Raw genomic sequence first — 14,972 nt, forward strand, 5'->3', positions numbered from 1 at the left:
GCGGGGTCGCTGTAAGTCCCCTCTGGTCAAGGGTTTGATCCCACCACGGCGCTAAGGCTTTGGAACTTTAGGCACATGGCGCGGGCTCTCATCATGGGGCCAATAAGCACATGGAAAATCGATATTTGGGACTGTCAAATATCGATTTCTTTTTAACATATCTATATATATATATATATATATAATGTTGTTGAAGCTCGATGCTCCGCTAGGGTTTTTCCCTTTGTTGGCACCTCCATGGCGCTCTGTGCAGTTTCCCTTTCCTGCATCTCCGTGCATCGGCAATGGCTTTGGACCGCTCCTATGTTGCAACCCTTTGATGGTGTTCGTGCTTCGGGTACTCCTAAATCCTGTTTGTTCCCGTTTTCTTTTGCTCTGTCGGAGGGTGGCGAGTTTAGTTTCATTAAGAAAGCTGGTAAGAAAAATGTGCAGTCGGTCATCCACTTTACCGAAGCTGAATGTAATTTGTTTGCTTCCTCTTATCGTTTGAATTTGGTCGGAAAATTTCTTTATAGCCATCCCAAAATTGAGATTATTCGCAAGAAATTTGAGCCAATGCACCTTATTAGGGAGTGAAAAATTGGATTATTAGATGAGCAGCACGTCCTTATTCAACTTAACAATGAAGAGGATTACACAAACTTATTTGTGAGACGATTCGTTTGGATTTATAACCGCGCTATGAAGATTTTGAAATGGACCATAAATTTCAACCCACAGACTGAACCATTAAACATTCTGGTCTGAATTCGCCTCACTAGTCTGAAATTCCATTATTTTAGCAAACAAGTGTTGTACTCTATTGCAACGATTTATGGTAAACCTTTCAAAATGGACATTCCCACTTTCAATCTTTCCCTTCCTTCTGAAGTCAAAGTGTTTGTTGAAAGGGACATCACTTTAACTGCTCCAGAGGAAATTTGGCTAGGCTCACACAATAAGGCTATTGTCAAAGGGTTGTTATTGAACATTTTACTTATGTATTGCTCTAATTGTCATATGTTCGGCCATTCTAACTCTAATTGTTATTATTTACACCCTCATTTAAAACCATTAAAGCATAATGCCCCTATTGAGATCCCCCACCTCCTGACCCGGCCCCAAGCATACCTGTTGAGAACCCTTCAATTTGCAAGGTTAATGAAACTCTTGATCATCAAATGGGCAACTCTGATCCCAATACTATACTAGTAACCGAAGCACTTAGTCCACCTGCTGTCATTGTTGTAGTTTCAATTGGCCCCGCGGGCAATCATTCACCACTCAGCCTCCACAAAGTGCTAAGGAAGAAGGTCTTCCAATTATGCAGGAAAATCTTACTCATATTAATCCGGAATTTCTGAACATTGTTGTTGTGGGCTCTCCAATCTTGAAGGAGTGTCAACCTCAATAAGTGCAACAATCTGCAAACAACCATGCTCATGATGTGCAACAACATGCATCCATTCAACAACCTTTGGATCAACATTTTGTTGATGATCAGATGAAACATTCAATGGCTAAGGAATGGCAGATGCAAACATCTAAGAAGAAGAATAAAGGAATGCGAGAACTCGGGAGTATACATGATGACCTTTTCTTGCTCTCAGGTAACGACCCACATACTCATTTTTACTTAACTCCCTCTCTAGCACCAAGGTGAGGGGAAGAGGTAAACACTTTAAGGAAGTGAGAAGGGATTAACCTACCTCAGCACACTGCATTTTTGGTGAAGTTTAGAGTTCTGCATTATCTCCAGGAAGTAGTATTTTTGGTGTTATTTTTGAATGTTTCGTGTGTTACTGTTGGTAGTTTTTCGCAATTTTCGTGTTATCGCATTTCCAGGGTGTTATTCGCTGAGTTATTCATCGTGTTATTCCTGGGAGTATTCCGCTGTCTCTTGGTGTTATTTCATTCTGTAGGTGTTATTCGTGAAGTTATTGTTGGTAGTATTCTGCAATTTTGGTGTTATTGCGTTCCCTGGGTCCGCGGGTTTTTACATGTTATTCTTCGGAGTATCGTCGTGTTATTTCTTAGCGCCATAAACTCGGGTAGTTTTGCTTGTGTTATTCCCTGTAGTACCACGGTGTTTGGGGTGGTGTTACTCCGGCGTATTTCATCGATGTTTGGTGTCATCGGTGGTTGTTTCCTAAGGCTTCATGGGATTCTGCAGTGATTGCGTTATCTTATTCCTCAGCGACTTCCAGATATACTATGTGTTATTGCTCGGTGATTGTCACACTTGCTACGTGTTATTCATCGCTCCTTACAATATGCCATCTCTCTATTTGATTCCGAACACCTTTATTTTTTAGCTTTTGTTTTGAGGTATACTTGTACTTTTGCATTTTGTACGAGTTGCATACCTTGTGAGTGGGTTCTTAGCACCCACTCACTAAACTTTTTGTATCTTTTCCTTTTCGCAATGAATGTGCATTCGGGCTTTTGTATATATATATATATATATATATATAAATCACATTTTTTCAGACGTAATCATGAACAACTTATTTCCTAATCCACTGAATAATAAAACTGATGTGGATGAGTTTGTGTGATTTGATTGTGTTCACATACAATATCTAATGATATTTACAATAAAAATACCTTGCCTTTAAGGAAATCCAAAATTATGTTCAACAATGAAGATGATTCATATCATTCATGAGAGAAAATATCTATCAATCTGTGCAAAGACTAACCTTCAAGGCCATTATTGATATGATACTGAGCCCAAGCAACTTTCTCCTTAGCATTAAGCTTCCCCTCGATATAATTCTGGCATCACCATCTCAAATAGTTAGATCGGGGAATATTGCAACAACTAATCAAATAAGCATCAAAATTTTTCCCCAAAACAAACTTACCAAAACACTAAGGTTATGAAAAGGTTGAATGCTGGACCCCACAATACTTGCTACCTAAGAAAAGAAAAAAGATTGTTAGATTGTTGGTCTAGATTTTTAAGTCATAATTGTTAAAATAGAACAAAATAGCCCACAAAAAAAAGTGAAAAAAAGAGTTGAGATCCTAATATACCAGTAATAGTGTCATATACATTAGCTAAGATTTTATCTAAAGTGTCCATCTTCTAGTAGCCTTAGGCCTGAATGTCTCACCCTCCTACCAAATTGCCATCCTCAAAGCTGAGGGTTGGTTGGGATAAAGTCATTCAGGTGGTTTAATTGATCTCATGGGTTAGTCACCTTCAACATGCGTCTCCCACAAATGCTCAATGTGGTAGGATGAGCACTTGATGTATAAGACTTGATAGTGTTAAAAAACTGTTGTTTAAGAGAAAACAAAAAAAAAATGAAGGAATACCATTTCTTGATGGATGAGATATGCATAAGAATGAAAATAATCCCATTTTGAAAGCAGTGGCCTTTGATAAAAGCTTTTAGGTTAATAGTATCTATTAATTAGTGTTCTGATCTTAATTTAGGTCCTTAATAAACTACTCAACTTAAGATGTGGTACTAAATCAAATGCTCAGTTAAAATCAATTGTCACGTTATAGTATGCTTGAAAAAGTTTCAAGAGCCAGTGACCAACACAAGTTTCGAGGGTTGAATAATCTTTTTGGACATGAAAAATCTTTTTGCGTATTACACTTGATGGTATAATAATGCTTCAGTTTGAGGAGGCATGATGAATGATATGGAGTCTCATTCGAGGTGGAAATTATTAAGATGCATATTATAGTGCAAAAATAACAAAGGGACATCAACATAAAAAAAATAAGAGATGCCACAACTCTAGCAGTTCTCCCGATGATTGAATAATGGACCTGCATTTGACAATGGTTGAGGATTAAGCCATTGGAAATGTGCATTCATTGCATTAATAGATATGTATGTGGCGGGATCTTTAGCTATAAAGCATTGGTCATTCCTTCTCCCTTGCTTTTGGTCTATTGGAGTGTGGTGTGACAGAGGCGAAAGATTTGGTCAGACTAAATTCTCACGAACACTTATCATGACTTGCAAAATCAAGAGCCGATAGGTGATAAACTAATCTAACTAAATCGCCACAAACATACTTGATACAATTCATTTTATAAATCATTCATATTCATATATACTCGGACTCATGTAAAATTACATCACCACAACATATATATTTATACAGAGCTGTTAAATCTAAATAATAAAACTACATACTCAAAAGTCTGTACAAGTTCTCAAAACTATGAAATTCAAAATCTATGCAAGTCACAACTGACCGTTCGCCCTGGCACTCCTTAACTCTTCCTAAAAGTCAACAACTTAAAATGAGCTACAATAAGCTTAGCAAAATAACCAAGGCTAAATAAAATTTTATAGAACACACATGCTCATATATAACTTATGTACATGTCCACAACACGTCACAATATATTATAATCATATAAACCATCAAAAAGAAAAAAGTTATGTAATATAGAAAATCATGACTGCAGTATAAAACCTGTAATCATTCATTCATGTTTCACCATAAATATATTCATAAGCATATTGGTAAGAGTCATCATTCTAATCATAGGAATGTCATTTGTAATTATATGTCTCAACTATTATCATGTCATGCCATGTCATTGAGTCGTCACCTAGCCTGAAGACTATATTAACTATTGATAAATGTTAGCCCCCCACATAGCAGTTATGGCACCAACGATTTCCTACATTTTGTCCCTATCTGATCCCAACAGTTTCCAGAATTTTGTCACCGCCTAAATACCAAAAGCTGAGAATCTCATCGTTCTTACAATCCGTACTTGCAAGTATTCATGTAATAGCATAAATATCATATCACTTGTGATATTTCTTCAATCATAATTCCTATAACAAATATTCATCATAGGCATTTCATATGTCACATGAATGAATTCTAGTATGCTAATACCTGCAAGCAATAATTTCATATATATATTTCTCTAATTCATAGCATAGTAAAATCATATGGTAAAGAACAAATCAAGTTTGCATTCATACAGCCAATATAGGTATTAATTCACAATATGCAGAAAAGTTTATATGTAAGTGTCAAACACATAATCACATAGAAACCTATAGAAAGTTATTTTAAGTTAGCACAATATTATTCACCTGAATTGACAAAGCAGCCCTACAATGAGTTTCTTCAAGCTCGTCTCAAGCTCGTCGTCAAGTGCAAACAACATGAAATTCATAAACCTTTTAGGATATTCATAAATTATTAGCTCGGATATGAATTTAACCCATGTATAAAAATGTGTCAATATTTATCTCCAAGGGGTCGCCCTATATGAATTCTCCCTAAAAATTACTTGAAATCCTCTCTTCCTCCCCCTATACCCTTTACTTCGTTGATTTCTTGTTAATTGCCCATACAGAAGCCCACAAACCAAGTTCATAGTCTTTGACACAAGTTCATCACCCAATACAATTACCAAAAATGAAGAAGTGTACCCATTCACGACAAAATGTTAAAATGGAAACATAAGAAAGAAAATAAATGTCCTAATTAGCACGAAAGTGAGATTTCTAGTTATTGCCCATATAGAGATTCGGCTCTCAGACACACAGTCATCACCTCTCTGCTCATGCCCTGCTATAACAAAAAATCACGAAACCACCCAACCGTGGGAAACCAAAAACTAAGAGAGGGGAAATAAATGGGGTACGACATTTAACTTAATTTCGTTAATTCTTGATCATTCGATTCATCAGACAATTGCATGCATCAAATATGATGACACTGATTAGAGAAAACTAGGACAAGAAAAAAATCAAATAGAAGCACATCAAAACAATTCTAAAAAGAGCACTAATGTGGAAAAACATCAAAAAAGAAAAAAACAACAGAGTCACACCACCAAAAAATTTTCATTATAATAAATAAAAAATATACAAAATACTCACTCATATTTCCTCTCTACAATCCATGAAATTTAGAAGACTTTACTCCAAACCCTTCCTCTCGATCTCACAATAGAAATGCACGCCAAAATCTTCCTCTTTGACTCTTCTCTCCTTCAAGAGAACTTTGTCAGACATAACCGCACATGAGAGTATTTCCTATTGCTCAAAATTGCAAATTTAAGAACGATTCAATAACCGATCGTCTGGCGGCGTGATCGCACTGCATAACAGCTTAATTATTTCGCTTGCTCTCGATGAATCCTAGAACCAACGTCGGCACTCCCGAAAGCAGCACGGGCTCACTGTGAATTCCAGCACGGACACACCCATATTGGCATTGGCACGCCAAGCCCTCTGTCTGCAAGAGCGTGCCCACGCTCTTTGTTTGTAGAAGCATACATGTTGTCCAAGCGTGGGTGCTCCGCGCCCAAAATGGTTTCCTGCTACTGCTATGTTGATGCTATCGTGAGTGGGTGCTTTAGGCTCCACAACATAACAATCTCGCTTGGAGACTAATAACACCTAGCACCTGTCCTCCAGATTTGCATCTTCATTTGTACCATCTTCATAGTCATGTATCATGGTATAACTCACTCCCGACATCAACCTTCATGGACTTCAACTGAAATCAAGCATAGTTTCAGTTTCTCGATGGTTACCACCTTTGTCAACATGTTTGCAGGATTCTGAGTTGTGTATCTTCTTCAAGAACAACTACCCATCTTCTACGAAAAAATATATAAAGTGATACATCAACTGTATGTGTTTTTTCCTAACATTAAAAATATCAAATTTAACAAGATGAATTGCACTCCTACTATCACTATGGAACTTTTCAATCTTCTGCTCCTTGCCCAATTCTATCATAAAACACTGTAGCTAAATCATCTCCCATCTAACCTCGGTGATAGTATTGCATTCAAACTCCAAAGTTGAAAGTACAAAAATTTTTTGCAGCCCGAAAACATAACTCTACAGTTGCACCATGTATAATTCATCCACCAGATCTCCATGTAAGAAAGCTATTTTTAAATCCATCCACTCCACATGTAGTATCTTCTGTTAACAGACTTAGCACAACCTTGACGGTCGTCATCTCCACCACTGAAAAAAATTTATGTGCGGTCCACTCCTTCCTTCTACTGGAACTCCTTTATAACAAGTCTTATCTTGTAGCGCATGTAGCATCTGAGTTATCTTTCAGCTTGCAGACTCACTTGTTGTTTAGTGCTCTTTTATCATTTGGTAATACCGTCAAATCTCCAAGTTTGATTTGGCTCCAAAAATTGCAATTCTTCATCCATGACAAGCACTCACTCCCTTAAATCTTTAACTTGAGTGATCTTCTTAAAACACTTTGATTCATCACTATCAGTTAAGTACAAATAGTGCAACAACAAAGAATACATGGGTATCGGTCATATCACTCTACTAGACCTCCTGACTTTAGTAGCAGATGACTGAGAAATTTCTTGTGTTCCATCTAGTTGAGCACTTCTTTCTTCACTGTCCTGATCACCGGTGTCTTCTATCTTAACATACTTGGACTCTTCAAAAGTAATTGACGGGCGATTCTGAGTTCAGACACTGTCTTTGTACATCTCCATTTCAGTGAATATAACATTCATGCTCCTGATAAATTTCTGATTTTGATAATCTTAAAACTTAAACCCAAACTCATCTAAGACATACCTAATGAAGGTGCACAAGACAGATTTTGAGCCAAGCTTACTTCTAGACCCTGCATCAACATAAGCATATGTCGAACACCCAAATACTTTTAAATAAGATTGATTTACCTCCTTGTCAATCCAGTCTTTTAAGGCAAGCCTTCCTCTAAAGGTACTGATGAACCATAGTTAATCAAATAAACTGCAGTATTTACAGCATCAGCCCAAAACTTTTTTGCCAAACTTGCATGCAGTATCATGCTCCTAGTACGCTTTATGATTATTATATCCATACTCTCAACCACACAATTCTGCTACGGTGTCCTTGGGACAGTGAGCTCATGCCTAATCCTCTGTATAGCATAAAAATTCCTGAACTTCTGATCGCGATACTCACCCAAATTATCTGATCTGAGACACTTTAGCTTCAGGTCTATCTCATTTTTTATCATAATCTTCCACTTCTTAAACACTTCAAATACGCCGGATATTTGTTTTGAGAAGAAAGCTCATACATTTCTGGTGCAATCGTCAATAAAAGTGACAAAATAATGAGATTCTCCAATGCACAAAATAGTAAGACCCCATACATTAGTATGCACTAACTTCAGTTTCTTTGACTTCACAACTGATCTACTTTTAGAGAAAAAAATGTCTTCTACTTGTCATATATATCATATTCAAATAAATCTAGATCTACTAATTTTAAACCCTAATGTTTATTCTTTGAAAGTAAAGACTTCATATGTTTCTTGCTCATATAGTCAAGCCTACAGTGTCATAGATCTACATCCACCTTGGTTCTAACCACATCAATGAAATTTGTCATTTTATTCATCAGGTAAAAAGTGCATTCAATGTTGCATCGAGCCATCACTATTGCCCCCTGGTCGCCTTTCACGATCACTTGTGAAAGTAATCACAAACTCTGACTATGTCAGCTGACTCACAAATATAAAATTTCTCTTTAGACATTCAACATGTCTAACTTTGGTAAGCTTCCAGACTGTTCCATTTGACAACTTGATATCCAAATCCTTCTTTCCTAAGATATTATAGGCCTTGTCATCTCCCAGATAAATCTTCCCCGGATCACTTTGAGTGTAATTTTAGAATACCTCATTATTGAAGCATGCGTGAAAAGAGATGCCCGAAACTACTATTCAAGATTCAGCACGGACTAAGGATAGAGAGTCACCTTGGATTTCAACTGTAGAGGTGTTTGTAGAGATATTCATTTCTTGTCTTTCAGCACCAGCTTTCCTTTGAACTTTACTGTTCCCCTTGAAATGTTCTTTCTTTCTGCAAATCCAGAACTCTTCTCTATTATTACCTCCGTTCTTCCCTTAGACTTAAATTTTTCTGTGCATATATTCTTGTCTAGATTCTTTCCTCTATTTTCTGCATTCAACGCAGAACCTGAAGATTCGTCATTCGCTAATTTTCTGTAAATTTCTTCATTCAACACCAATCTCTCAATGTTATTGAAGTTCAACTTCTTATTCCCAGAGAAATTACTCACCGCCATGACCAAACCATCTCAGTTGTCTGGCAATGAAGACAATATCAACAATTGTCTGACCTCAACAGCTAAATTGATTCCTACATAACACAACTAACTCATTACAGTGTTGAAATTATTCAGATGTTATATCACTGAACTATCTTTCATCATCTTCATGTTGAATAATATCTTCATCAAAAAAATCTTATTTGAAGCAGATGGTTTTACATACATCTTTGTCAATGTCTCCATGAGATCCACCATGATTTTCTCATTTATTATATTGAATGCAGCAGATGAGGAAAGTGATAAATAGATCAAATCTAGGGTTGTTTGATCCAACATTTCACATTCCTCCATAATCATAAACTTAGTCCTCTTAGTGGTACCTTAAATCAAATACATTTTTTTCTGGTACAACAAATCCTCCACTTGCAACCTCAAGAACATGAAGTTCATCCTATTGAGTTTCTCCACTTGGTCTTTGCTTCACCGGCCCTTGCTCTTGCTCGAATCAAACCTCTGCTTTACTACCACGTTGTTGGAATGATGGCAATAAACTTTTATGTGGGATTCAATCCAATTAAAATCAAAACCACATCGTGAAATAGAATTGCAATAATTCAAAAAAATTGAAAAAAAATCAAACAGAAACACAACTAAATATTTCCAGAAAAAGCACACCAAAATTTAATGTGTGAAGAACCAAAAATGGGAAAAAAATCAAAGAACCACACCACCAAACAAATTTTACTATGAAAAACCAAAAATGTACAGAATACTCACTCAAATATCATTTTTACAATCGATGGAACTTACAAGACCTTCCTCCAAACCCTTCCTCTTGATCTCACAAGAGAAATACACGCTAAAATCCTCCACCATAACTCTTCTCTCCTTCATAAGAACTTTTTCGAACAAAACTGCACGCAAGAGTATCTTCGGCATCACTCGAAATTGTAAATTTAAGAATTGTTCTAGAACCAACCGCCCAACGGCGTGGTCATGTCGCATATCTACGTAATTATTTTGTTTGCTCAAGATGAACCCTTGAACTGGCACTGGCTCGCCCAAAAGCTTTATGCCGCACTGCGAACCCCAGCACAGGCACGCCCACATCGGCACAAGAGCACTGTCCGGTCACGAGTGCGTCGTGCCCAATTGGCTTCCGGCTACTATTGTGCAATTGATTGTCATGTGTGGGTGCTTTAGGCTCCACAACATAACAGATCTAGACGTAGATGGCGGTATCACGGCATATAATAATGCGATACTGAGCCCTTAATCTGATGATTTTGACGGAAACGACGGATTGAACGCAAACAACGAGATTTTGGCTTACAGTGATGCAATACAGTTTCAATTCAAGCTCGTTGGGAAGCCAGAGATGAGAGCGGATACAGTCGTTATTTTGGTTGTTGAACGGGCTGGATGGTTGTTGGGGAGGCTCTGGCGGTTGTGGGAGCAAGCAGATGAGGCCCTGCAACTAAGGAGAGCTAGGATTTCTACTTTTGCTCTGATACCAAAAAAAAAGGTGGATAAAATTGTATTCTCTTAATTCCAATCATTACAACTTATCGAAGACACAATAAACAACAAAAAGGAAAGAAATACATCATAATAAGAGAGGAATGAATGAGAATAAATCTAAAATAGAAAACTCATAATTCCACAATAAGTAACATTAAATAAGTATATTTTCATTTTACGTTTAATTATGGTAAAATTTCAATTGTTTACATACATAATAAAAAGAATGCAAGTAATAAATGAAATGAAATGTAAATGAATATTAATTAAAGGAGTCATCCCCTTATGTTTTAGTTGAGAACGTTAATGTACTAGCACATATAAATTGAAACAATTTTGAAAAAGAGAAATAATAAATTCTGTGACAAAATATTATGTTATATTGGATAAATTACTATATGATAAATGTAATAAATTTGTCTTTGTTCTTTTTGAATGAAATGTCAATGCATCTGTTTTAAGTCCATTTTAAAATGAAAATGCTACTACTTACTCATAATGACATGCATGCATGTAAGTTTTATTCATGAGATTGCTAGATTATAAAAGTGTCATTAACCATTAAATTATTCTACAAGCCAAAATATTTTTAGTACTCATTTTCAGGAAAAAAAACTACATTAAATTAAATGGCTAACTGAAAAAAATTTACGCATGGAAAAAGAGCAAAGAAAATATGTGACAAAAAATATTTATATCTCGCTTTAAGGTTCTTTATTGAACTTGTTTGTAGCAAAGTGATTTATATCTCACTTTAAGGTTTTAGATTATGTCGTGACAGAAGATCACATAATTTTAAAATTAATTAGGCACTTAAATATTAAAGAAATGATTTCCGATCAAATGAATCAACCTAAGATATTTGATGGATATTTAGAAACTTTGACCAAAAAAGAAATCAAAATGAAAATGGTTTATTTAAACATTATAAATGAATTCTCATTATCCACATAAGAAAGTGGAGTTGGTACATGTATTTGAAATTAAATAGCATTACAATATTGTCTGACAACCAATGCTTATAACCACCTCCATCAACAATTGTCATCATCCAACTGTCATTATCCGATCATCATATCCTGATAATCATCCCCCCATTGTTGTCAACCAACGGTCATTTCCTGACAGTCGTTATCTGATCAGCATTATTGCCCTCTACCATTTCTATAATCTCTCACATTCATAAGAGACAAAACAAGAGCTCCTAACTTTCTCATCTTCTACATTTAAGGAGAAACCCAAACTTTTGTAACTTAATTAAAATAGTGAATTACTTAGTGTTTATGGTTTAGAATTTAGAACTTACGGCACCTAAGATTTGATGTATGTTCGTTAAGATAAATTTCATTAAAAAGAAAATTTATATGTCATAAGTCACCTAGAATTCTTGTAATCTTTATAGCTCTTCTTGAATCCAAGCAAGCAGAGAAGCCTCCATGATCACTTCCAGCAAGAGAAATCAAACCCTTCATCTTAGTTGTTTGGACAAATCATCAACTTTTAAGCATTTCCTCAAAAATGATTTAATGAATTTTGATAGACCCTTCGGCGATGACTATGGTTATTATTAACTATTATAAGAATTATACAAAATGATTGCAAGAAAAATGTAATAAAAAATAGATATAAAATTCTAAGATTAATAAACATATGTTACTCTAAACATAATCTCAAAGTATTGAAATGATAAATGTAACCATAAACCTTATTTGAATTAGGATAGACCTTATGATTACATTTTTTTTCAAGCTCTTTACATAAAAATTTTGATGTGTCATTTCTCCCCTTCATCTTAAACTGAAAGGAAAATTTTATAGAAAGGTGGTGAGACTTGCAATTCTCTATGGCGCAGAATGTTGACCTATAGGCATAAAACAAAGCTAAGTATTGTTGAGATGAGAATGCTTAGGTGGAAGAGTGGCTTGACACTTAGAGACAAAATGCGAAATGAATATATTCGTGATAAGGTTGGTGCAGCTGCAGTGGCGGACAAGATTAGAGAGAGTCATCTTAAATGGTTTGGTCACGTTAAACGTCGACCATCTGATGATCCAGTAAGAAGAGTAGATGTTTTAGATTTGACTTATGTCAAGAAAGACAGAGGAAGACCTAAAAAGACTTAGGCATATTGTATAAAAAATAATCTTAATTTATTAGAATTAAATGAAAATAAGACACTCAGTAGGACAATGGAGAAAAAAGATTCATTAAATAAAGGCTTGTTGTTCTTGTTGTTGTCCTTGTTGTATTTGTCACCCTCATTTTATCTATTTGTATGTGAGATCTTCGTGCAAAATTAAGACATTCAATTTCTCATTCTACCGCAGCAAGCATTCAACCATGCAATAGTCTATGAACAGTTTCATCTTAAATTTCCAAATGCCGGAGGCCTAAACTGAAAACAAATACCATAAATTGTAAACCAAACCCATAACTCAAGCAACCCAAACAGATATTACAGAGTCGGTTATTCCTGGTTTACCTGAAGATTGAGAGCTCTAGTCTTCAAATCCCTGGGCAATAGAGGATGCTCGGGATACTTGTCTTCCAAATACTATACCAAAGAAAGCAAACAAAATCCATCTCAGACAGCAAGTTCCAGTTCCATGTCTCATAATCAAGAGCCAATATTTCTCTCCCAAAAAACTCTCCTGGATAATCGGAACGAGTAAACAACTCACCAATGAAATCACAAAAGAGTCAGCAATCACAGTATCTCCATCCACCAGCACCGGGACGCATTTTTGTGGATTCAACTTAGCAAACTCTGCAATCAAATCCCCAGACTTAATCACACAAATTAAAAAAAAAATGATAACAAAAGAAAAACGAAAACAGCGAGTTTCAGACCAGGACTCGACTGTTCATTCTTCAAAAGGTTAACGGACTTGTACTCATACGCCAACCCTGTTACAGAGAGGAATGAGCAAATCAGCTACAATCCGAAACTAAAACACAATATTCCTAAAGGGGAAAGGAGGAAGTTTTATCAGTTTAAATTTGTGAAGTTAGGGTTTTTATCCTGTTTACGGGCCTTTGAGATTCAATGCGATGCGTACGCGATGGGAAGAAGAGCTCCGCCAGTAGGAGTAGAGTTGAAGCTTCGCCGTATCCCCCATGAGATCGACCTGAAATGTGAACGGAGTAGGACTAAAGAGGGCGGAGAAAGGAGGGCTGTGGCTATAATACTATATGATGTGCGTAGGGGGTGTCTTGCAACAATCAGGATTTACATTAAATAAAATTTTTGGAAATCCCATAAATTCGAATTTATTAAATACATATGCTTTTGAATCCGGAATAACATTTAATAGATACATTGAATTTATTAAATAAATCTAGTGGATAGATGTTAAGTTTATTTCTAAGTCGTTGGAAACTAGATGTAGATAAAGCTTTCGTGAAGATGTTTGTAATCTGATCTTGATGGCTATATGTTGGACTCTAATTATCTTTCCTGCAATTTGATCTTGAATGAAGTGATGATCAATTTCTATGTGTTTGGTGTGAGGGTGGAAGATTGATTGTTCATAGCGATAGCGGATGTGTTGTCGCAGGAAATAGTAGCGGGAATGTCCATAAATTGGTGAGATTAAGCTAATAGTCTTTGAATCCATATAACATTTGTTGTAGTCAAAAATAATGCACGATACTCTGCTTCTGTGGAAGATTTGGCTGTCGTCGTTTGTTTTTGAAATTTTCATGAGATCAAAATTTCACCATCGAATGTACAATGCCCTAGTATGGATCTTCTAGTGATAGGATCTTCTGCCCAATTTGAATCAAAGTAAGAGCAAACTATGAAGGAGTTGTTGGTGAAGAGGATACCACGATGTCAGCACTAAAAAGTTGAGGAGTTGCCCGTTGGAATCGGTCACCGGAATCGAAATCTCGTCGCCCACTTCGGAAAGACATTTAATTTACATATATATAAGTTTAGACAAATATGAAATCAAACTGATTTCATATCTTTCATAGTTTAAATGAAAGAGCACTACACCTCAAGTCATGTATCTATCTCGAAAGATAAACATAAGACTTGCGAGGCTCGATGCGAGGCTCGATCAAATAAACTAAGAAACATATGACATCCGTTTGATATGCGAAAATCATTTTTATTTATAAGCCAACAAGTTCCCTATTTAATATGAAAAATTAAATAGGTTTTTATATTAAGCTAAGTTCGGAAAAGTTTCTTATAAAGTTAAACCCTTATAGTTAATTTCATCTTAGATAACTGAAGTCACATAAGAAAACTCTCAATAAAAAGATATTGTCTTCAAGAAGTTTCAAAGGATATGACTTTTCAAAGAGATCAGATAAAGAGGTGTGAAAGAGGAATGACTCAAATTTGTAACATATTATGGAATCCAAAGGAAGAGAGACTAGAGGATGTCATAGCTCCGG

At 35.8% G+C, this 14,972-nt stretch overlaps 1 protein-coding gene across 2 annotated transcripts in view; it reads right to left on the reverse strand.

Annotated features, from left to right (window-relative positions):
• Positions 1-13,771, reverse strand: part of LOC110027412 (glutathione S-transferase 2-like) — a 53,873-nt gene extending 40,102 nt beyond the window's left edge. The window contains exons 1-6 of one of the 2 annotated variants that reach the window (XM_020728843.1): positions 13,600-13,771; positions 13,416-13,472; positions 13,247-13,332; positions 13,048-13,119; positions 2,847-2,900; positions 2,682-2,757 (exon numbers count right to left, since the gene is read on the reverse strand). In XM_020728843.1, the coding sequence (XP_020584502.1) occupies positions 2,682-2,757; positions 2,847-2,900; positions 13,048-13,119; positions 13,247-13,332; positions 13,416-13,472; positions 13,600-13,684 (430 nt within the window). In that variant the 5' untranslated portion in view covers positions 13,685-13,771. The remainder of the gene's footprint in view (positions 1-2,681; positions 2,758-2,846; positions 2,901-13,047; positions 13,120-13,246; positions 13,333-13,415; positions 13,473-13,599) is intronic. The other variant, XM_020728842.1, reaches the window with a different exon arrangement.
• Positions 13,772-14,972: the final 1,201 nt, after the last annotated feature.

Source organism: Phalaenopsis equestris, unplaced genomic scaffold, assembly GCF_001263595.1.
Source record: "Phalaenopsis equestris unplaced genomic scaffold, ASM126359v1 Scaffold000428, whole genome shotgun sequence".
In the NCBI taxonomy this organism is placed as follows: domain Eukaryota; kingdom Viridiplantae; phylum Streptophyta; class Magnoliopsida; order Asparagales; family Orchidaceae; genus Phalaenopsis; species Phalaenopsis equestris.